The sequence below is a fragment of the Euprymna scolopes genome, chromosome 31, assembly GCF_053919585.1.
Source record: "Euprymna scolopes isolate OS-2025 chromosome 31, ASM5391958v1, whole genome shotgun sequence".
Classification (NCBI taxonomy): Eukaryota; Metazoa; Mollusca; class Cephalopoda; order Sepiida; family Sepiolidae; genus Euprymna; species Euprymna scolopes.
In genome coordinates, this window is record NC_136512.1 from 13,336,999 (window position 1) to 13,361,030 (window position 24,032).

The 24,032-nt window shown below is 30.9% G+C and overlaps 1 protein-coding gene across 1 annotated transcript in view; it reads right to left on the minus strand.

The window, feature by feature from the left end:
- Positions 1 to 3,633: 3,633 nt before the first annotated feature.
- LOC145255629 (SUMO-activating enzyme subunit 1-like) overlaps positions 3,634 to 24,032 on the minus strand; it is a 55,067-nt gene continuing 34,668 nt past the window's right edge. Inside the window, exons 6-9 of the mRNA XM_080114156.1 lie at positions 22,957 to 23,062; positions 15,161 to 15,305; positions 12,206 to 12,275; positions 3,634 to 3,887 (exon numbers count right to left, since the gene is read on the minus strand). Of these exons, the coding sequence (XP_079970282.1) occupies positions 3,798 to 3,887; positions 12,206 to 12,275; positions 15,161 to 15,305; positions 22,957 to 23,062 (411 nt within the window). The 3' untranslated portion in view covers positions 3,634 to 3,797. The remainder of the gene's footprint in view (positions 3,888 to 12,205; positions 12,276 to 15,160; positions 15,306 to 22,956; positions 23,063 to 24,032) is intronic.

Sequence of the window (24,032 nt, forward strand, 5' to 3'; positions counted from 1 at the left end):
AAAACAGGTCACTCGTTTTAATGGTAGCAATCTTGTCGTTGTAGTTCGACATTTTGAGTTTAAAATTGGGGGGGGGGTCTTTACTTTTGGGATAACCTTCATATTTTTTGCGTTAATTCATGTTCTTTCATCTCATTCTCAAAATTCGATTGTTGAGTTTGCACTTACTAACTGGTGACCCATTCATAACATTCATGTTTTTTTTATCCATCTTTTTTCAGTTTCCAATTTTGATGCCTCCATTCAGTCTCAACAGACAACGGATACCCCCTGTAAGGATAGCCGTGCATGTAATTGTGAGGCAAGGGTCGCGCAATCTCCAACCACATCTCTCCTTAATCAGCACTGCTTGAATCCAGTAGCAAGAAGTTCAGGACAACTAAAAACAATGCCGAGATAAATAGAGAACCCATACAGCACCTGAAATACCCAAATGGTCACCCAGTTTAGTACTGACCAGGCTTAATGTTGCTTAACTTTAGTGATCTAACAGGAACCAATGTGTCAACTTCAATTATGACATATAGTTGCCAAGATCTGTTCCGGCAGATACTGCAAGCAAAGACCATATGTGGGGGGAAACCCCACTTATAAGACCTTGATCAATGTAGGGCAACCCTTCATACCAATTGTCACTATCCAGCTCCCCTACTCCCTGGGGAGTTGGTCCCCATTTCCCCTTCACTCCTCACATTAAAAATCGGCCTTGTGCCTAATTTGCTCGGTGGGGGAGCAAATAAATATCTGGCCTTTGGGCCGAGATCACAGTGTATTATCTGTTCTTCCAATGCTACACTTCAATTTCTTGTTCTCTGTCAGTGGAGAAGTCCTTCATGACCGAGACAATTTTTAATTTTTTTTCATTTTCTCCACGTTAAAAAAACGACCCTAGTGTCTAACTCTGTCCCGTAGGGAGGCATTGTAAATAGGAAATATGTATATTAATTGCTAGCGCTGTTCTGGGCACTTTTCTAAGATGTCACTGTCAGTGAAATACACTATCCAAAGCCAGGCGCAGCACTACAGGACTACCAATTTCAAGCATGCAGACGTGAAGCTTTAAACGCATATTTAAACATGTTACAACAGCTACACAACATATCATCTTCAGGTGCAGACATATTAAATTAGAAAATCCAAGCAAATTCGGTTCTTGTCCAGAACAAAGAAAAGTCTGTACGATTTACATACCCGTGCAAAAACGAAAATATCTTATTCCACAATTCACGTAAATTGATCAAGTAGTTTTATTTTTAAATAAATAAACTCAAATTTTATGAGTGGGGCTATGACAAGAGAATATTCTTTTCATTATTTTGACTCTCGAGTATATATCTGTTAATATCCTCTATGTTTTGAGATAAAGCGGTGTGGTTCTCGATTGATTAACCGTGTCGGATATATACTTAAGGGTGAAAACAACGATAAGAATATTTTTTTGTCCTATTTATGAGTGTCGGATGAGTAACTATATAGCCCTACAGTTAGGAAAAAAATAAATAAAAAATAAGGGAGATAACTCAACAATTCAAAACTTGCATAATTTATGCTATAATGATTGCATATTACAATTAATTGCTTAAAAATGATTTTCTTTATAAAAATAAAATATATGATAGGCGTGTGTGTGTGTGTGTGTGTGTGTGTGTGTGTGTACGGCAACCATGTTGAGTTCATGGTGCTTCTTGTCCAACCCCAGGTCCAGGGGGTTTTCCAAGAGAGAAAATAGGGGTTTGGAAGAAGTGCAGTGCAGCAAGTCAGTTCGTTTTGGTCACCTAACCAAAAATGAGAGTTGAATGTGTGTTAACGTTTTTTTTTTTTTTTTATCAACTTCTATTACATGCTAAGCTCACCTTAGAGACGATGTCCAATTCACATTTTTGTAAAAAGTCAAGATCATATCCCAGGAAACCCTTGACCTTGAGATGTGTAACAGGTGTCATTCAATTCCTTTCATGGAGATCTATAAGTGTAGCAAATTTTAAAAAACTGTCAGGCATGGCATCTGCCCCCCCCTCCCCCGAAATTTGTTGATTTGACACGGAATGAGTCATATAAATATATAGGTAAATAGGATAATCAAATTACAAATGAATAACAAAACATTAATTTATGAACTGTTTAAAAAATTAGGCATACGAATAACTGTGTTTGAATTAACGTTTTCTATATATGTCTAAAAAGGTACTCACAACTCAAACTTATTTATAAAAATAGTGAAATGGAATAGCTTTGAAGACAAATGTAATTGAAAACTTGTTTTCAAATTGATGACCATTATTGTCCATACAACACTGATAAGTGGGAGTACATTTTTTTAGACATCCTGGGTGTGCGTATGTATATATATATATATATATATATATATGCGCTTGTATAATAAACATACTATACACCTTCTCTATCCTCCATTAAGAACTCTTTAATAATCACACAAGTTTCAGTGTATTTACATCTAAGAAACCAAACTATACAACCATTATAAATAAATAAATATATATATATATATATATATATATATATTTGCTCTATTTCTTCTCTGAACCAGTTGCACAATAACCAGAATAATTCTTGTGCATCATGACGCCAAGTTACCTCAAACTAATTGTTGTTTGGGCATGTTTTCAACAAAGGTCACATTATACTGCCCTGCATCTTTAAAAAAAAAGGCTCAGACTCAATTCAGATGATATACAGAGTTGCTATTAAGTGCCGAGTGGACATGGTGGTTACAAGGAGGCCACATATGTTACAGTTATGTATCAGATCCACAAGAGAATCCAAATGTGGTTGTTGTTGGGGTAATCCATCAATTCACAAACCCCCATAACTCACTTGATTTAAACTATCCGCGATTCTAAGTGTCAGTAAATATTGGATGACTCAAAAGATAATAATGTCATTTCTTTGTTTCATGGTGGCTGGAGAACGGGAGTAGTTGATTTGTTGGTTGTGTTTAATGGTCTATTAACTTATAACTTTAAGGTTAGAATTAGTGATGGGACGATTCCAATATTTTTCTAAATTCTGATACAATTACCGATTCCGATTCTTTATAAATCTCTAATTATTTAACTATAAAAGTTAAATTTTGTCCCGATTACCGTAGAAACACATCTTAAATGTGAATATATTTTCTCAAATGTAAAACACACTTGTCTTTGTGAGAGGGTGATCTAGAGATTTTAGTCTTACTGAAAGTTTAAATAACCAAATATTTATTATTTTATTATTACAAGCAGTGGAAGATATTTCTTAAACCAAAATCAAATAAAGATAATTTAAGGAATCTGTCTTGACATCGGAAAATATGCTCAATTTTTTTTGATTCTGATACCAATTCTGATACCCCCAAAAGCTGAGATTTTTCCGATTCCCAATTCCGATTAATTGTCCCAACACTAGTTAGAATATTTAAAAAACTATTCAATCTTAAAAAATAGCTCATAGAGAATATCAAATTTTTTTGCCTTCATATTCCTAGTTGCTTTTGAGGTTGTGTTCTTTCAAATTTCTAATTGCTTCCAAACTTGTTTGCCTTCAAGAAAAGTGGAGGGGATGGTATCGTAAAGAAACAGCAGAAAATTCAATAAATCAAAATAAGAGATTTTTGTCTAAAAAAAAAAAAAAAAAAAAAAAGAAAAAATGTTTATTTTTCTGAAATATGTAAAAAAAAAAATGATTTGAAATGTTTGAGATGAGACATGAAATTAACAAAAAAAAAATACAACATTGAAAAATGACCCCAAAAATAAGGTCATGGTGATCTTCTGCTTGTTGCAGCCGACGCTAATGGCTTAAGCACCAATCTGGTCAACGAGTCCGCTACCATTGACGCCATCAAAAAAGAAAAAGTTGTTGTGTGGTTTATCTTTTTGAGAAACAGCCTGGATAGAAAAAAAAAAGAGAAACATTTTTAGAATTTAGTATTAACAAACCAATAATTCAATTTCATATTCAGACGTACGTTATCACCTGCCACCCATTCTTTAAAAGATGGGATCATTGAATATTTACGTAAAAGAAAATATTCAACTAACAATATTTATTTTGAAATGATTTAAAGACAACAAAAATATACATTATTCTAAAAAGTTATAAATTGTTAAAATTTTGAATACTTAAAGGAAATAATATATATACAGGGTGGAACGATAAAATTGTTGCCCTAGAAAAGACATTCCGTTTTTTTTTTTTTTTTTTTTTTTTTTACACAGTGATCACCACTTATCAAGGCCCGGAAGCCACTCAGGGATAAGGGTTATTGATGAAAACGGGTTTTCTTTTTTAGTTGCCAACGATCTACTAGTTAGCCAGTTGCGTACAAATCCCAAGAGCGATAAGAGCCTTCTATCATGTCTGAAAGTGACACAATCAACGAGCGAGATCGGAGGTGCACCACTAGTACAACTCATGCTCTCTACCGGTCAAAGTTATGACAACAGGACCATTGCCAGCACCCTCAAAAGGCATTTCTGGATTGTTATGAATAACAGGGACGTGCCCAGGGTGATGAAAACAAAGTTTCTGGTTACAGTTACGGTTTTTGGCGTCGTTTCAAGTGAGGGCCAAAAAATGCCACCTCAGATCTTCAAAGTCTGCTTGAAAGTCAACACCAAAGTATATCTGGATGTGCTGAAGATGGTGGTGATCCCCTGTTGCAATCAGCTGGCCGCTGGCAGACCCTGGGTGTGGCAACAGGACTCAGCGCTGGCTCACAAGTTCAAAGAGATCCAGGTTTAGCTTCAGAAGGAGTGCTACAACTTTGCACTCTTCTCTCACTGCCCCCTCTCGTACCCCAACCTAAATCTGCTGGCCGTCTTGATTGCCGCCATCTGTTGAGTATTCAGCTAGCTCCTGCCAGTGCTTGTAGAAAAGGCATGTTCCCAGCTCCGGACCTATATCGAGCTAGTGATTGAGGCTGAAGGCGGCTACATTGAATAGATGTCAGCTCTACTACATAATCAAGTTACCTGAATTGATTTTTTTCAATAAAAGTTTGAAAATAAATCTGTAGTGTTGTTTTCTTTAGGGCGACAATTTTATCGTTCAACCACACATACATATATATTATTATAAAAATTTATTTGCTCTATCTTGCATATCGAGCAATTCCTGTTTAGATGGGATAAGTTATAGAATATTACTGCCAGTAATATTTTTGTAAACCTACAATCTCACGTTTCCATAACAACTGATTGTTAAATAAAAACTATTCTGAAGTATATATATATATATATATATATATATATATATATATATATATATATATATATATATATAATAAAGTTGTATTCCTGTCTGTTGATTTGTTTTTTGTTCACAATTTAATATGTACAAAAGGTACAGTTTCACAAATTAATTTTCATACTGAAAAAAAAAATCTACACACTTACATTCCAACATGACTTCTATATATACAATTTACTCAAAAGAAATCTACTTAAAGTAACCTCATTTCCATATTACATTAAAGAAAATCTATTTTAATAATTAGCTCCATGTTATTAATTATTTGTGATAATAAAATTATCTTCATTGTTCTATTTAGAAATATTATTTCTAGTTGATTTATTTATTTTATTTTTAATTGAATTTATTATTAGCCTACACCAATTGTCTTTAGAAACAGAAGTATGTTTATTCATTTAAGCAGTGAGAGTTATTTCCCCTTTAAGCTATTTCCAGTTATATTTTCATAGACGAAAATTGCTATATTTTATGTTTCCATAAATCCAACATGTGATCCACTTTCTGGAAAATCCTAAGTTAGGATATTCAGAATATCTTAAAATATACGCGACTAAACTCTCTGGCCGCCAATATTTTTCAACCTGGTAACGGTGGGTATATATGGCTCGTATATAAAGGGTACATACAGACTTACAATGTCCATTTTCAAGGACTTCTCAAAATTTTTCAAAAACTACAGACAAAATTCAAGCTTTCAAAACAAAATTTGATATATAAACAATGATATGATAAACCAAACAACTTCATTGACAACAGGAAAAATCATTTTCATTTCTTTGTTTCATGGTCAGTTTTAAAGGTCAGTTATTTACATGAACATAACACGCAACAAAACTGGGCAACTATTTACAGTTTAAGCTCAAGCCTACACTTTGTTAGTTGGTTGTTTTACGGCATATCAACCCTTTTCAGGTTATTTAATGCCGAATCCGAAGTTATTTTGAAGAAAAATTTTATAATAGAATATATTTTTTTTTTTTTCAAGTCTGTTTCTATTTAACTAATAGTTGGGACCCTAACAGGTACTACGACTCTGGGTCAGAGTGGACCTGGGAGCAATGATAATTAAAGTAGTAATACACACGGACTAAAAAACGCTTTGGATAATCACAGATTTCAAGGTAGTTCTACTAAAATAGCCATATTTTTTAAACCAAAGCACTTCAAGTCTTCAAATTACTACTGTTTTGTTCGGAAATGAATATACTTTCAAATGAATTAATAAATATGAATGTACATTATATATTTTAAGAGTTTTGAGCAAATAAAGTGATAAAAATGTGAACGTCATAAAATGGCGTTTTCGGTAAGGTTTTGTAATGACCCCCCCTGTTTTCTAAAGGTCCGTACCGTGATTGTATGAAGAATTTCGTCATGAAATTTGGGAATCAATAAGAAGGGGTGTTAATCTTAATACTGTCAAGTGTCCGAAATATTTTTGACCATTTCTTTTTTTGTCGTGTTAAAAATAAGACTTTAATATGCAGAGTATCGAACATTTTGAAAAAAAAATTCTTCGGACACCCAGTAGTAAGTAAATCAATCTTTTTACTATCTTTATCAATTAAAAGTATTATTTTATGTTGAGTAGGACCGCGGTAATTGATAATTTAAAAGGACCCACCCGAAAAAAAAAATTGTTTCTATTTCGAGAATTTGGTCAAATGAAGTTAATATTACTAGAAGCAGCAGCAGCTACAGCCTGTAGAATCAGCCATAGCACAGTTGTATAAACAAACACGCGTTCTTTAATTTTTATTCAAGAACGAATTAAGAAAAACAAAATGAAACATAATGAAAACATAATGAAATATGAATATAAATGTTCTTATGTTTAATTAGAGCTATTTTGTTATCAGTTTAGAACTATTCGGTTTTCAGAATGTATAACAACAATCCCAACCAATTCGGCATTATGAATCTGTTGCAATTTCTCACATTTTTTCGTCAAATTTAAAAACATGGTTAAAAAAAACAAAATAAACTTTTGTAGATATATAGCTTGCATGCACTTTTATTCTTTAAATTAGTTTTGAACAGCGAATTAAAACAATGTTTTACTGCGAACAGCCACAAATGTTTTTTTTTCAAAATAAGTATCAAAATCTCGTTTACACATAGATTCGAAAAAGTTGTCAAAAAACAAATATATAACAAATAAATGTTATCAAAGGCAAGATAAGTTACTTTTCTACCTAACTGGATAATTTTCTAGTGTTTTTATTTAATGTAACATGTTTATTCAGCTCGAAAAACGTACAGTGTTTACCGATGTAATGTATTGGAAAATTAAAAATGGCGCCCGGACCGACTCTCTTTGACACGGTAAGTTTGAGAAAAGGAGTTAAAAATTTTAAAAAAAAAAACTATACAAAATACTGTTAAAAACTCACCGAATATATGTCAGCCTATGTCACGGTACCATATATTGAGAGAGTTTCTAGCAGTATTTTGTCTACTTTTTTATTTTTAACTCTTTTCCCCAAACTTACCGTTTCAAGAGAGTCGGGCGGCGGGCGCCATTTAAAATTTTCCAAAACATCGGTAAACACTGTTTTCAAGCTGAATAAACATGTTACATTAAATAAAAACACTAAAAAATTATCCAGTTAGGTAGAAAAGTAACTTGCTTTTGATAACATTTATTTGTTATATATTTGTTTTTTTGACAACTTTTTTGAATCTATATGTATAGTAATACAAACCCTCAAAATCTATATCAATATTCTTGAAATTTTAAAAGCAGTTAGAAAACACATCAAACTACAATTAGGAAGCTTTTTATTTCGTTAATTTTTTTTTCTACTTATTAAGCGAAAGATATTTTTACAACCTGCTCCAGCGTAGTATAAACGGCCTATGGAATTAACACCTTCAACCTCGAAAATAGAAATCAACAAATTTATGGAATTTTCTTTGAAATTTCGCAACGCAGTTTCTTATTAAATTAAAACTAAATATATAATATAAAGCCAATAATTATGAACCGCTAACAGTAAATATGAGTGATGAACGCTCTCTTTGAAAAAAAGCTCTCTTAACTTTACCTCTAATCCAAATTATGTGTGGCAAGTCTCCTCCTAAAACACTCTTTAACCCTAACAATAACACTAAGTTCGAGTGGCAAGCCCCCCTCCCCCTCCAACAAAATACCTCTGTAAGCCACATACAAGCATCTAAAACAAACAAACAAAAAATAGATCCTTCCTTAAAGAAAATACACATAAAAATAAATTGGTTAACTGTTCTAAAATGCTAGAATGGCCAGGAAATGGTGAATTATTTTACATTAAATTTTTGTGAAACTAACCGCTCCTCCCTCTAATATTGTTTTTGTTAGCTTTGTCTCTGTCAAGTTTTCAGTATGTTCACACATAATTTTCCTTAGCCCTACAATTAATTCAAAGTCCGAATGGCAACCCTCCACATATTCTCATTGCATAGAAACCCTCTTAAAACTACACATAATCATCTTAAAAAAAAAAAAAAAAAAAAAGCATGCATATTTTCCCATAGAAAAAAAAAAACAGTTAACTGCCCTAAAATGCTAGAATGATCTGTAATAGGAAATTATTTTACATTCAATTCTAAAATAATTTGTTTATCTTTCATTAAAGTTTTTCATGGCATTTTATACATAATTTCCTAAAAAGTTAGAATCACATTTTGGAGGGGTGGTCAGAAGGAGTTGAGTGGGGTTGAACAAAAGGTGTTAATCTACAATAATACCAAAGAAATATTGCAATATATTCATTTTTAAATGGTCTTATGTTTAGATTTAAGTTTTTTGTACATAAAGCACATTACAATTCAACTTTGAGTTCTCCAACTTCTTTTCTGTTTATGGATACATGGCATTTTTAAGGAATTGCTGCATATTTATGCACATTTACTGCAGATTATTTGGAAACCATAAACTTTGGGAGATTTTCAGTTGCATATTCTGATTCCTTGTACAAAAATACACTTATATGGTAAATTTCATTTTTTAGTCTTGTGTTTTAACAAAGATATGACATTTTTACTGAAAAAGTAGTGTAAAAAATGTGACGAAACGCATATGGTCTTAAAGAGGAGAAAATATCCAAACGTGTGAGGCACAAAAATAGCCATAACTTCCTTAATTTTAATCAGATTTTAAAAATTTAAAAAGATTCTTTCTTAGCTCATCAAGCTCTTTCTATGCATACCAATATTGAAATATTTCAAGCTATTTCAATTTTTTCATGCGTATTGCTAATTAAAGGGTGGCTCCACACTCCCTAAAGCCCGCAAGCTGGGCCTCACCATCGGATGTAGTTTAAGGTCATATCCAGGACATTTACACACTTTGTAATTTATTAATTATAAATGATTTTTGGTTCTTGTTTAGTTTGAAAAATTTCTTTGCGCTTAGCCAGTTTTTGTTTTCAGAGATTGATTTTCTAAAGGCATTTGATTTTGTCAACAGATTAAAATTTCCAGAATTCTCTGCTTTCAGACCAAGGATATTCCCATTTTCTTATTCAGTTTTTCTATCTGCTCAAAGTTTGCCTTTCCCTTCAGTTTTTGTCTGTCTCTTTTCTTTGTTTTTCCAGGCACATATCATACCTTTGTCATGACACGGAGCATGAAACAATGATTCGTTATTGGGACTTGACACACCCTTTCTGATGTGTTCACCTGGTCACAGATGATTGTGCCACTACAGTCCGATTCTTCATGTACTCCACCTCTATTTCTTGATTCACAAAAAATCTTCTCTCAAGATTGGCCTGACTATGAAAGAGCACCAGAACCGTCTTCACAACTTGAAGCAGTTTGCTATAACAAAGATCAGTCAAAAAGTCAAAAAGTTGTGAAAAGTTCAAGTTTGTCATTTTCACACGTTTTCTTTTAACCACACGCAAACTTACTAGCAATTGCAATATTAACCGAAATACATTTCCAACATGTTCATTTGATCGATGCGTGGTCACTTAAAGTTTTTAATGTCCACAAAATCTCTGTTCAAATCGTGTCATTCTTTGAAGTGAAATCCAAAACAGTTTGGTTTCTAGCTTATATTTAAGTTCCACTTTGTGGCAAGGTTGTCAAATTTCACACATTGATTTGGGGTTGTCAGTTGAAATTGATTTCAGAACAAAATTGTAACTTCTTAATTTGAGTGCCAATTCCCAACATGTGCATTTGTTAGTTTCGTATTTAACGCCAACCATCTGCAATTTCAAGACACTTTTATCCATTTCACTCAAAACAAATATATCTTTTTATAGACACAACAATATGTCTGTTGACAATCATATTTGCATTCCTTGACTCACTTATATTTGGTCAACCAAGCACGATCAAATATTGTTATTTTCCTTATTATGGATTGATCTATGCTGAATTTATTTTACTTTTAAATTTCTGGTATCATGGATACAAGAGTTATGGTCCATTATCACAAAACTACCCAATCTTCAAAAGTAAAAGCATGTTCATGATAAAGGGACGTAACTCCACATTATGATGCAATTTTAGTACAATGTATTTCGATTTTATTTTCGATATTTAAAAATTATTTTAATGATATTTTTATTAATACTTAAATTATTTAATAGCATTTATGGCGATTTTATTTTTTATATTTAGAAAAAATTTTACTGGATATAAAGAAATCGATTTTCAAGGACTTTTCAAAACATTTTCAAGGCATTTTCCATGTTTTCAAAGATTTTTCAAAGAAATAATAGAAATAAAGCCTTTCAAGGCAAAAGTTAAAATTCAAGGACTTTTCAAGTTTGTGTGAACCCATATATATATATATATACATATATATATATATATATATACATACATACACACACACACACTAGTAGACTGCCTGGCATTGCCCAGATGTAAAATATGCTTACATACAATATTTTAATTCATGCAGATTTCGTATTTATTATTATAGAACCAACTCTCTATTGTACACAACATATAGTAATTATTTTTAAAAATTACAAAATATATATATATATATATATATATATATATATATATATATATATGACTCTGGTGCCATCAGCCAGAATCGAAACCAAAACATTTAACACTCCAGCCTTAATTGTTACAGTTTGATCGATCAACAGATGGATAAGAAAGATTAAAAATTAAGTGACTTCAAGGTTTGAATATATATTCACATATACACAGAAGTAACAGGCTTAGTTGACATTCTGATGCCGAAATTAACCAGTAACTATTTTGACAGGTTAAAAACAAATCGAAATTGTTCCACAGGTCTAAATTTCATATATAACAAGTTTGTACATTAAAAATACTGCTAGTAACTTTATAAAAACCACCATTCCGCGCACACAAACAAGTTCATTTTTATGCTTATTTTTATCTGTATCTTTGGTAATTCAAATATATTCTTTCTTTTTTTTTGTAATCCTAAAATTATTTCAATAAATTTCGGTTATATTGACACCTTACTGATCAATGTAGCTCCCACACAGTGGATGCAACATGCCAGCAACAATCCGATTTCTCTGATTGGCCCCTTAGCAGTTATTCTTCCAGCTCAAAACCAACTACTTTGGCGAGGTTTTGGAGGTCATGATTTCTTGAACCATATGCAAAAGAAACCACAGAATCAGCATAGACTATCTTTTCGCTGTAAGAATTTATGTGGTTGTCGCTGTATTGTTCTACAATTAGTCAACTGTGTCAAAAAATTCCTTATCTATGTTGCTGGGCATACTACTTGTGCTTGGTTGTTGGGGCCTATGTTTTGCTATACCGACATAAGCCTCTGAATCACATTTTGACTAAATATGGAGTTGATTAGAGGCATTGTCGCCAAAGGAATGCCAACATCAATATTTTGTTTTGAAATGCTGGGATGAGGGGAGGAGGTTGATATAACAGCATTTGAATGAAAAAAAATCCACAAAGATTGGTGTGCCATAAATCAAACTAAATTTTGGAAACTTACTTTGATGATTTCTTGTCCAAGAACGCCTCCCACAATGGCAGAGACGGGACCCAATTCTGCAAAGCAATGGCTGAAAAAAAATAAATAAATAAAATAAGACAAGACAATATGCTTAGAAATGTTAAAAACTTCTCTCAATGTTTGTTTTTTTTTTAATAGAAATTGGATTTTATTGTCACAGAAGATTCTAATTTTATTAGAAAAGATGGTTTGACATACAAAGTTAATAGAAAATTGATAGCAGGATTATATATATATATATATATATATACACACTTTTAATTTGTTTTTACATAAGCATTAATGTGTTGCTACATAGTCACGAGCATGTTTCAGTCTTCTAGTATTTAGTAACTAGTTATTTCGTAGACGTATGACTGTAGCAACACATTACTGCTTATGTAAAAACAAATTAAAAGTATACTCTGCTCTACCTCGGTATTGAGCACTCTTATATTAACCTCTTATAACTAACTTATATATATATATATATATAATTTGACCACGTTATTTTCCAGAGGTAAGGTAACCAGTGAGGTATAACGAGGTTAATATAAGAGTGCTCAATACCGAGGTAGAGCACTTTTATACAGCCTAACATCGCAAGTGCATTTGAGAAGTTTTATCATTGCACAAGTAGAAGAGCCCAGGGTATAAAATCAACAGTAGGTTCTTTGATAAAATGGGTGCAGTCTATATCTATATATATATATATATATACTAGCAGAGAAATCTGACATTGCACACATCAAGACATATCAAAATCAGTGAAATTGTCCATATTTCATTTTCCAATGAAATCAATTGATTGCTTGCTCTAGACAGGAAGAACCCCCATCGCTCTGCTTGGAGGCTTTACATGCCTCCACAATATATTGTAGTTTACATTGCACTGTAGAGAAACCACTATCGACTTCATAAAATAATTTTTATATAATGGCTTGAATTAGTTTAAAATGCAAAAGTTAAATATCATGATTCAATTGTGCTCTAAACAGAAACATTCATTTAGAATGCACCCATTTTATCAAAGAACCTACTGTTGATTTTATACCCTGGGCTCTTCTACTTGTGCAATGATAAAACTTCTCAAATGCACTTGTGATGTTAGGCTGTAGAAAAGTGTTAACTTTGGTCAAAATCAAACTGTTCCTTCTTTATTTGCATGTAATTGATATTAATATCCTTAAGGGACCAAGACTGCACATTACCCTCAAAATACAAATTAAAATAAGCAAAATATTATTTCATACTGCTACATCCTTGTGTCTAGGGAATATTAAACACTCAACAGATAAAAAAAAAAAAAAAAAAAAAAAAAAAAAATCAGTTACAAAAAATAAGGAACATTTCTTGTACACAAAACAAGTCGAAAACAAAAAGCATTTATTCTAACAAAGAAAAACAAAACAATATTTACAAATATTAACTTTGCTTTCTTTGTACTACGAGATATTTGAAACTGTTTAACAGGGTCTAAGGGAGATAATCAATTCTAATTTCAGAATAATGTTTTTGTTTAGAAGAAAGACCAAGTAAAATAATATTTCTTTGATTAGAGAGAAAGGCAGAAATCTTCAGATTTACTAAAAGTCCAATTTTTCTTGGAGGGATGCAGGTAATTGACTATTTTAAAGGGGTTTCTTTCGGTTGGAGAATTATCCTACGTATTTTGCCGGAGTCAGCAGTAGTTAGCATCTTAGCGACTGACAACTCAACTCGCTGATTATCTGCTTAACTAACTGCATAGCTGAAGAGTTTACACAAACAGCGTTCTTTTATAGTTTTGGTGGATGGAACATTCTAGACTCACTCAAAATAGACTACTTTAACAGTCCACATTTTAGAACATTCTAGAATCTATTCAAAAAAGAACATTTTTATATTATATAATAATTATACATTTTTAATATTATTACAAGAAGCTGGAATATTTTAATACTTTTATGAGGAAAATGTCCTCCCATGACACTACCAAATAAATGACATTCATTTAAGCTGTCAAAAATAAATGACATTTTGTCATTTATTGGATTGATAATATATACATATACCTCTTATATATCTCTAAGTATGAAAAGGTGTCCACCTCTGCCCTCGTAGAGAGGCAAGTAAATAAGAACTGCATTCAATTACAGATGAGGATTGGACACTTCTCCAAAACTTCACATCAACATCTTCCATTAGTTTATATATTCATGTGAACACTGGTGAAGCTTTTCTGAAATAGGATGCACACTAGTGGGTAAAATAGTAGGATGGACTAAACTCTCAAGACTTGCTAGAGCAAGTAGTCTTGGAGAAGGAAAGTTCCTAAATAATACTAATGGTAATGTTCTGATACCTTCCAAAAACAGTAAAACACAAGAAAAATCTTTTTTTTTTAATATGATTACAAATTAACTAGAACTTTTGCAGATGAATGCAATTCCACGACCCATGTATAAGAAAGTTGTATTTTCTTTTTAAATAAATAGAAAAGTGTTTTTAATATGAAAATCAATACACAAAAAGAAAAAAAAATATAGGAGTACAGGCATATATATAAATATATAGGTAAATAGGATAATCAAATTACAAATAAGTAACAAAATATTTATGAACTGTTTAAAAAATTATGAATACAAACAACTGTTTTGATTAGTGTTTTTTATATATGTCGCCAGACTTTCTAGGGCAACTACTCTTGGAGAAGGAAAGCTTCTAAATAATACTAATAGTAACGTTCTGATACCTTCCAAAAACAGTAAAACACAAGAAAAATCTGAAATCTAGCGATGTGAATTTAAACCCGTTGCTGGTCAATCAAAAAGTGGAACAAACTTGCCCTCTTTTTTTATTTTTTTTTTTTTTTTTTAGAACACTGCCAAAAAAGTCAATCATATACTGATGTTATCGTAGTGGTGGTGTCCATAAAGCAGTGTGCAAAAACTAATGATTATTATTATTTCTCACCTAACAAAATAGTCAGACAGGAATTCTTGGTCGACCTTCAATGAATCCATCACTTCCACTTTGAGGTTCTCAAGTTCCTTTTGGTCTTCGCTTTTCAGTGCAGGGTTCGGACGGCGTTTATGCTTTTCCATGAATTTGAACAAAACTGTAATAAATAACATAAAATAAACAAAATATATATATATATATATATATATATATATATATATATGTGTGTGTGTGTGCAAATATTATAAATATCTATTTAAAAAAATAAAGCAAAAATAAAGCTTTTTTTATAAAAAAAAGCATCTTTTTTTAATTAAAAAAAAAAACGGTTTTTTTTTATTAAAAAAAAAAAAAAGAGTAGCTTTTTTTTTAAAAGCAGCTTTTTTATTAAAAAAAAGCAGCTTTTTTATTAAAAAAAAAAAGCAGCTTTTTTATTAAAAAAAAAAGCAGCTTTTTTATTAAAAAAAAAAAGCAGCTTTTTTATTAAAAAAAAAAGCAGCTTTTTTATTAAAAAAAAAAGCAGCTTTTTTATTAAAAAAAAAAGCAGCTTTTTTATTAAAAAAAAAAGCAGCTTTTTTATTAAAAAAAAAAGCAGCTTTTTTATTAAAAAAAAAAGCAGCTTTTTTATTAAAAAAAAAAGCAGCTTTTTTATTAAAAAAAAAAGCAGCTTTTTTATTAAAAAAAAAAGCAGCTTTTTTATTAAAAAAAAAAAGCAGCTTTTTTATTAAAAAAAAAAAGCAGCTTTTTTATTAAAAAAAAAGCAGCTTTTTTATTAAAAAAAAAGCAGCTTTTTTATTAAAAAAAAAAAGCAGCTTTTTTATTAAAAAAAAAGCAGCTTTTTTATTAAAAAGCAGCTTTTTTATTAAAAAGCAGCTTTTTTATTAAAAAGCAGCTTTTTTATTAAAAAGCAGCTTTTTTATTAAAAAGCAGCTTTTTTATTAAAAAGCAGCTTTTTTATTAAAAAGCAGCTTTTTTATTAAAAAGCAGCTTTTTTATTAAAAAGCAGCTTTTTTATTAAAAAAAGCTTTATTAAAAAAAAGCTTTTTTATTAAAAAAAAGCTTTTTTATTAAAAAAAAGGCAGCTTTTTTATTAAAAAAAAGGAGCTTTTTTATTTTAATAAAAAAAGCAGCTTTTTTATTTTAATAAAAAAAAGCAGCTTTTTTATTTTAATAAAAAAAAGCAGCTTTTTTATTTTAATAAAAAAAAGCAGCTTTTTTATTTTAATAAAAAAAAGCAGCTTTTTTATTTTAATAAAAAAAAGCAGCTTTTTTATTTTAATAAAAAAAGCAGCTTTTTTATTTTAATAAAAAAAAACAGCTTTTTTATTAAAAAAAGCAGCTTTTTTATTAAAAAAAAGCAGCTTTTTTATTAAAAAAAAGCAGCTTTTTTATTTAAAAAAAAAGCAGCTTTTTTATTTTAAAAAAAAAGCAGCTTTTTTATTTTAAAAAAAAAGCAGCTTTTTTATTTTAAAAAAAAAAGCAGCTTTTTTATTTTAAAAAAAAAAGCAGCTTTTTTATTTAAAAAAAGCAGCTTTTTTTAATAAAAAAAAGCAGCTTTTTTATTAAAAAAAAAAGCAGCTTTTTTATTTTAATAAAAAAAGCAGCTTTTTTATTTAAAAAAAAGCAGCTTTTTTTTAATAAAAAAAGCAGCTTTTTTATTAAAAAAAAAAGCAGCTTTTTTATTTAAAAAAAAAAAGCAGCTTCTTTGTTATAAATGGGTGAAACATGAAATTCTATTAAAAATGAGAGTATTCACATCCCTGAATAATGTGGGGGGGGGGGTTCTGATGACCTACTCACCGACCCCAATTCTTAATTGATCATTACAAGGGCTGTGCCAAGCATATTCTTTTACAAAAGAATATTCTTTGCATATATTTCGTTAGAGAATATTCCTTTAACAAAAAGCCTATTCTCTTAAAAAAAAGAATATGCAAAATATTTATGGAATAAGTTGTGCCGAAAATATGTTGAAATAAATATTTGCATACAAGTCTTAATTTTACGAAGTTTTCTTTTTATATAAATTAAATTAAACATGGTAAAACCTTCATAGTTGTGAATTTACAATAACCTTTGGTTCCTAATGAGAGCCATTCTATTAGAGGATTATATTAGGGACGAAATATCCGCGTATCCTTTTTGCCCTAGGTCTCCAGGGCCGATATATCGGCCCCGTAGTGTCCAAAGGATTGTAACTACAATTTGTATCGAAAAAATAGCCAAGTTTAAATATGGTCCAGTAATCTCTTACGATTGGAACTAGTTTTTTTTTTTTCATTATAAGGCTATTTTAGCGGACAACCAAAGAAGCTTTAATTTTGATAATTTAAAGACTAATTTGATTATAAAATGCAATAAATAAAATATTTAAGTTCCATAGAGTGTTCAATTATAAACAGTATATACATTAATGAGTAGGGCAATGTCAAGAATATTCTTTAATAAAAAACAATTCTTTACATATATTGGGTTAGAGAATATTCTTTTGATAAAAAGCATATTCTTTTTAAAAAAGAATATGCAAAATATTTATGGAATAAGTTTTGTTTTGCCAAAAATATGCTGAAAGAAAATATTTGGATAAGAGTTTTTAATTCATTCATTTTTTTAGATGAATTAAACGTGGTATAACCCTAACAGATGTGAATTTACTAGTGTTGGGACGATTCCTAATTTTTATACGATTCCGATTCCAGGAAAATATTGATTAACGATTCCGATACCAAGTACGATTCCGATTCCGATTCCTAGGGAATTTATTGTTTTGAAATATACCAGGTAGTTTTATACTTATGGTCAGTAGTTCCCAAATATGTTCCGTAACTTTGGAAGAGATATTTTATGTCTACACCGTCGTGTTTTGGATTAAATAAAATTATTATATAGCAAACTTAATGGAAAAATTAGCAAAATTTATTCTAGAGAAAATTTATTTTACTTAATTGGAATACAGAAAAAAAAAACTCAAAGAAAATAGAATTTATCCTTCAGAGAAAAAACAAATAAAATAGAATTTATATAACAGAACAAAAACAAGAAAATTAGAGAATAAATACACACGATTCATTATTTTGGTCCTCATAATTAGCAGATTTAATGAATTAAATAAAAAAATATAGCGGAAGAGAAAGAAAATATATACTAATTAAATATAAAAAAGATAAATATTTAATTTAATAATTTATAAATGAACGTGCGTAATGAAAAAAAAAAAAACAATATACCACGTGACATGGCGCCGTAGATACAAAATAACCGGGTTTGTATTACTGTACACATAGATTCGAAAAAGTTGTCAAAAAACAAATATATAACAAACAAATATTATCAAAGGCAAGATAAGTTACTTTTCTACCAAACTGGATACATTTTTTTTTTGTTTTTATTCAATGTAACATGTTTATTCAGCTCGAAAAAACATGCAGTGTTTACCGATGTATTGGAAAATTCAAAATGGCGCCCGACACTCTCTTTAACATGGTAAGTTCGGGAAAAGGTGTTATAAATAATAAACTAGACAAAATACTATTAAAAAAACACCGAATATATATCAAACTATGTCACGGTAACATATATTGAGCGAGTTTCTAGCAGTATTTTGTATAGTTTATTATTTATAACATCTTTTCCCAAACTTACCGTGTTAAAGAGAGTGTCGGGCGCCATTTTGAATTTTCCAATACATCGGTAAACACTGTATGCTTTTCGAGCTGAATAAACATGTTACATTGAATAAAAACCCGAAAAATATATCCAGTTAGGTAGAAAAATAACTTATCTTGCCTTTGATAACATTTATTTGTTATATATTTGTTTTTTGACAACTTTTTCGAATCTATGTGTACAGTAATACAAACCCAACTATAAGTCCTTAGTAAAATTCTATTTATAAATACTTTTTAAAATGAAATTATTTAATTAATCATAAATATTATTTAGACATAAAAATTAACTGATTACAAAACCTTTTAAAAATATATATATTAATTTCTTTTTCGTTCGGCAAAGAACTGCGCAAAACACTTTTAATTTTCAATTTAAAATTCTAGAAAAAAGATTATATTATTCTGCTTTTAATATAATCAAATTCAGGGTTTTATCTTTCTGGAGAAAAAAAAATAATGGATTTTATTTCAATGAAATTAAAAAAAAAAAAAAACTTGACTGAATTGAATTAATTACCCTTAAATTAACGAAGGGGTTATTTAATAACTTTCGGTTTGGAAGAGATAGGTATCGAGTCGATTTTTTTGAAACTTCAAAAGAAACCGACTACTGTCAAAACTTTGCGAAATAATACAACGTGATCAATTTCATTTTAGAGATCTTTCTTTTAAAAGCCTTCTTTTAAAAAAAGAAAAAAAAGTATATTGTTCTATTAAACCTTTTACTGTTTAAATAATTTGACTTTGCTCGTTTTATTTTAAGAAAATATAAGTTGAAAAAGCATTTTCATTCAGTATTAGAAGATTTGTCAGTAAAAAAAAACAATCGCCAAAAAGATAAGCGTTTTTTTTTTTATTTTTACTCGCAATGTAGAGCCCTGCATACTTCTTTTCAAGTTAACTCTTTTGTAGTTTTGATTACAATAGATCTGAATGAATGAACCTTGTAAGGGAGGGGCACTAAGCATTGCCCTGATAATAATGAATTTCTTTCGTTTCTTTTTATTTCTCTCTTGCGGTTAGAAATATCAGGAATTTTTTTTCTTTTTTTCAACATCAGACTAAAAGAATCGTAATGAAGGAATCGGAAAATTAAGGTATTTTTTAACGATGCGATTCCGATTCCGATACCTCCCAAAATACACGATTCTTACGATTAACGATTCCGATTAATCGTCCCACCACTAGAATTTACATAAAAAAAAAAAGGGTCTAAAATTTGGTCTGTTGAAAAAGAGTGATATTATAGGCATATATATAAATATGTACAGACATCTCGTCCTTGTAGATACTCAAAGCGTGTTAGTACCCAGGACGAATTTACAAGATCTAAAAAAAACTAAACAAAAAATGCCGAAAATTAGCACTCCTGCTGAACAGATGGCAAGATATGCCGATGAATTTGAAGATTACCAGTTCACTGGCAATTGCTTAACCTGCAAATACTGCAATATCCAGGTAGGAACAAACTTTAATACATAAAATTTGCAATATAGTTGACTAATAGATTGGCGTTGTTATAGTAATTTTGTTTTTGAAATTCTATAACGGTAAATCTAGCTGTATTAAACTTTGATTGAACGTTGAAATTTACAATTTATTTTATCTACTTTTTACGTTAATTAATAAATGTTAATCGGCTTCAAATAACTTTTTCCACCCTTCCTTTAAATGTATATATTACCATTAAATAATTGATTTTTATTTTGACAGATCAAAAGTTGTAAAAAATCTCTAATAAAGCAGCATTTAAAAACCAACGCACATCTGGCAAAAAAGACCTACACGGCAACGTTAGGCGAAGTTCCTACTGCAGCAGCTGATTTAGGAGCCAGTACGAATAATTTGTTCAACGCTGACTTATGCAAAGCGTTGATTGCAGCGGATATTCCGTTTCATAAACGGAGCAATAATGTGTTCAAAGACTTTCTTCATAGGTACACACATAGAAATATTCCAAATCAGACTACACTAAGAAAATATTACGTTAGTGAAGTGTACGAAGCAAAAGTGAAGTCACTCAGAGAAAAAGCTGCTGGAATGAAACTGTGGGTCTCGATTGATGAAACCACTGATGTAGAGCAGCGTTTTATTGCTTGCTTTGTGTTTGGCATTCTTGGGGTAGAAGAGGAACGCAGCAAGTGCTATTTGTGAAATATTGCATGTCTGCCAAAAGTTAATCATTCTACAATTGCTGCTTTTTTTAACGATTCGTTGCAGTTTTTGTGGCCGCAGCAAGTCCTTTTATAAATGTGCTTCTTGTAACCACTGATGCAGCTGCATATATGTCCAAAGCTATGAATGCTCTTCAGGTTTTATACCCGAAAATGGTGCACGTTACTTGTTTGGCTCATGGCTTGCACAGGGTTGCGGAATTAGTCAGGCAGGCGCACCCAAAAGTAAATAAACTGATTTCAACTGTAAAAAGTATATTTTTAAAACCACCCAATCGGATCGAAAAGTTCAGGGAACTAGCCCCAGGAGTGCCCCTTCCACCGAGTCCCATTGTAACAAGATGCGGTATGTGGTTAGATGCAGCGCATTATTACGCCAAACATTTGCCCGAAATTACTTCTGTCATAATATCTCTAGATTCAACAGAGGCCCAAAGTATATTGGAGTCCAAAAAACTGTTGGATGAGGAATCACTGCCATTTGATTTCGGCTTTATCGCCAACAGTTTTTCCATTTTAACAAAAAATATTGCAAAGTTGGAGACTAAAGGGCTGAGTCTTTCAAAATCTATTGAATTAATTAGAGAGGTCGAAATGACACTTGAGGAGATGGATGACTCCCAATTTCGTAAAAAGCTGAAGAATGTCATTTCAAAGAACAAAGGTTTTGCTACTTTAAAACGTCTCGATGCACTTATTAGTGGGAAGGCTTTTGAAAATGAAGGAAATTTGGATGACATAGAACATTTAAAAGTGTTAAGTGCCGAAGAAATGGCCAGCTTGAATATGCCCCAGTAGTCTCATGCGACGTGGAACAAGTTTTTTCCCAGTATAAGACCGTTTTAGCAGACAACCGCAGAAGTTTCAATTTTGAGAACTTAACGCATTTAATTGTAAAATGCAATGAATAAAATACTTGTTTAAGCTTGATAGTGTTTAATTGTTAGAAGTATTTATAGCATAAAAATAAACGTTTTTTCTATATATTTTCTTGCGTTTTCGGCATTAACTGAAGCTTTTACAAAATCATCAAAAGAATTTATAAAAAAACAAATAATTAACCCTTTCAACCCTAACATTGCAAAATTACCAACTACTCAACTATACCCGTTCTATTAAAATACTATAGTAAGGCCGAAATATCTGTAGATCTTCTTTTATCTTAAATCCCCATGGCCGATATATCGGCCCATTGGAATCGAAAGGGTTAATATTGTTGCAAACGTAAATCTAAGGTACCTAGCATAAATATATTTGCTTGAAGTACAGTGAAAATATGCGATTTATAAAAATAAATATACGGTAGCCAAAGAGAATATTCCGTCTCAAAGCAGCATATTCTTTTTAAAAAGAATATTCCTATGCAAAAAAAGCATATTCTTTTTAAAAAAGAATATTCCCGTGTAAAAAAAAGCATATTCTCAAGCATATTCTTAAAGAATATTCCCGGCATATGAAAAGAATATAGAGCATATTTGAAAGAGAATATTGTCACAGCCCTAATCATAACAAGATATTACAATAGAAGTAATAGCATAGTTCAGTTTTAAACAGATACCACACTTCCATTACTTTGGTTTACTCATTTTGGTTTACAGCATACCAACTCTTTTCGGAATATTTAATTCCGATTCCAGTAATTTTGGAAAAAATGACTTCAAGTTCTTATATCTTCAAACATTTATTCATGGGGTTTGGTTTGGTTGTTTTGTAGAGGAAAAATGTTGGTTTTGTTCTTGACTTTGCAGAACATGATTGAGTTTTGCAAAGGGAAATTAAAAAAAAAAGCAATAACATCAATGTTTGCAGCATATTTGGTCAGGAAGCCAGTACCTTCAGATAGCACCAGACCAAATCCTCATTAGCAATCAACATATTTTGCATTCAAATATTTGCTCTTAAAAATACAAATCAAACAGAAACTTTTGTAATTGACGAAATGGAAATTTTCTGGCCATAAACTCACCATGCATAATGAAATAAGTCTTTGGTAATCTTTTCAGCCGTCTTTTGTTGGCTTCTACAGTCCAATCAAAATGGAAGGCATCGTTGAAACACACAAACTCTGTGATCTTAAAAAAAAAAAAAACAAAGAAAAATGAAAATAAAACAAATATATATATATAAGTATTAAAAATACCATTTCACAAACGGTTGACAAAACACTTAGCTCTCACTCCCATTTAAAAAGTGACGCTATGTTCAACTGAGGTCATTGAGTGTTGGGGAGGTATGAAAATGACAAAAGGAACAACAGTTGATGGGGGGGGGGGAGATCAGTCGGGTGCTTAATCAGCTGAGGCCTGAACTCCAAGGTAGACAGTTGGATTTTGGATACAGCAGAGAGCAGTTGGTTGCTTGGAGCTCCCAAAGGGAGATGGGCAGATGAACTAACAACAATAGATGCATACGGCCTCAACAGTAGATATAAATGTGGACTTCAGCATGTAGAGGGCAGTTTCACACACACAGATTCCAACTGATATATATTTATGTGAAGCATTGGTTGTTAGTTTTTTTGTGTTTTGTTTTGATTTTGTACTTGTGGACCTGTGTGCATCCCCATTGATGACCGCCAGTGAGAAAATGATGATACGGCCATAAGAATATAAGAAGACAAACAAAAAATCCATGACACATGATGCCTGGGGTCAGCGGCTTGTCGGTAGGGCCACGAGGGGTCACAGTCTGACACTTAGCAAAGGTTTAAGAGGTCTATACTAACCTGCCCATTAGCATTTTGGTTAGTTTCTTTATTTTTCATTCTTTGGAGGGATGTTTGTAGATCTTCCCCTCTCCCATCATCACTCTTGTATATATAACTAGTAGGCTGCCTGGCATTGCCGTCACAAAATATGCATAAATAATTATATTTTAATTCGTACAGAAACTGAGACACATGCATGCCAGTATCATGCTTTTTCTAAACAGTTCACTTTTTGTAAGTAAAAAAAAAAAGAAAAATACTCGAACTGAGATCAAAACCAAAACCTAAAGACCATGAATCAAGTACAATAACCAGCTTGACACTAACTTTAAAAA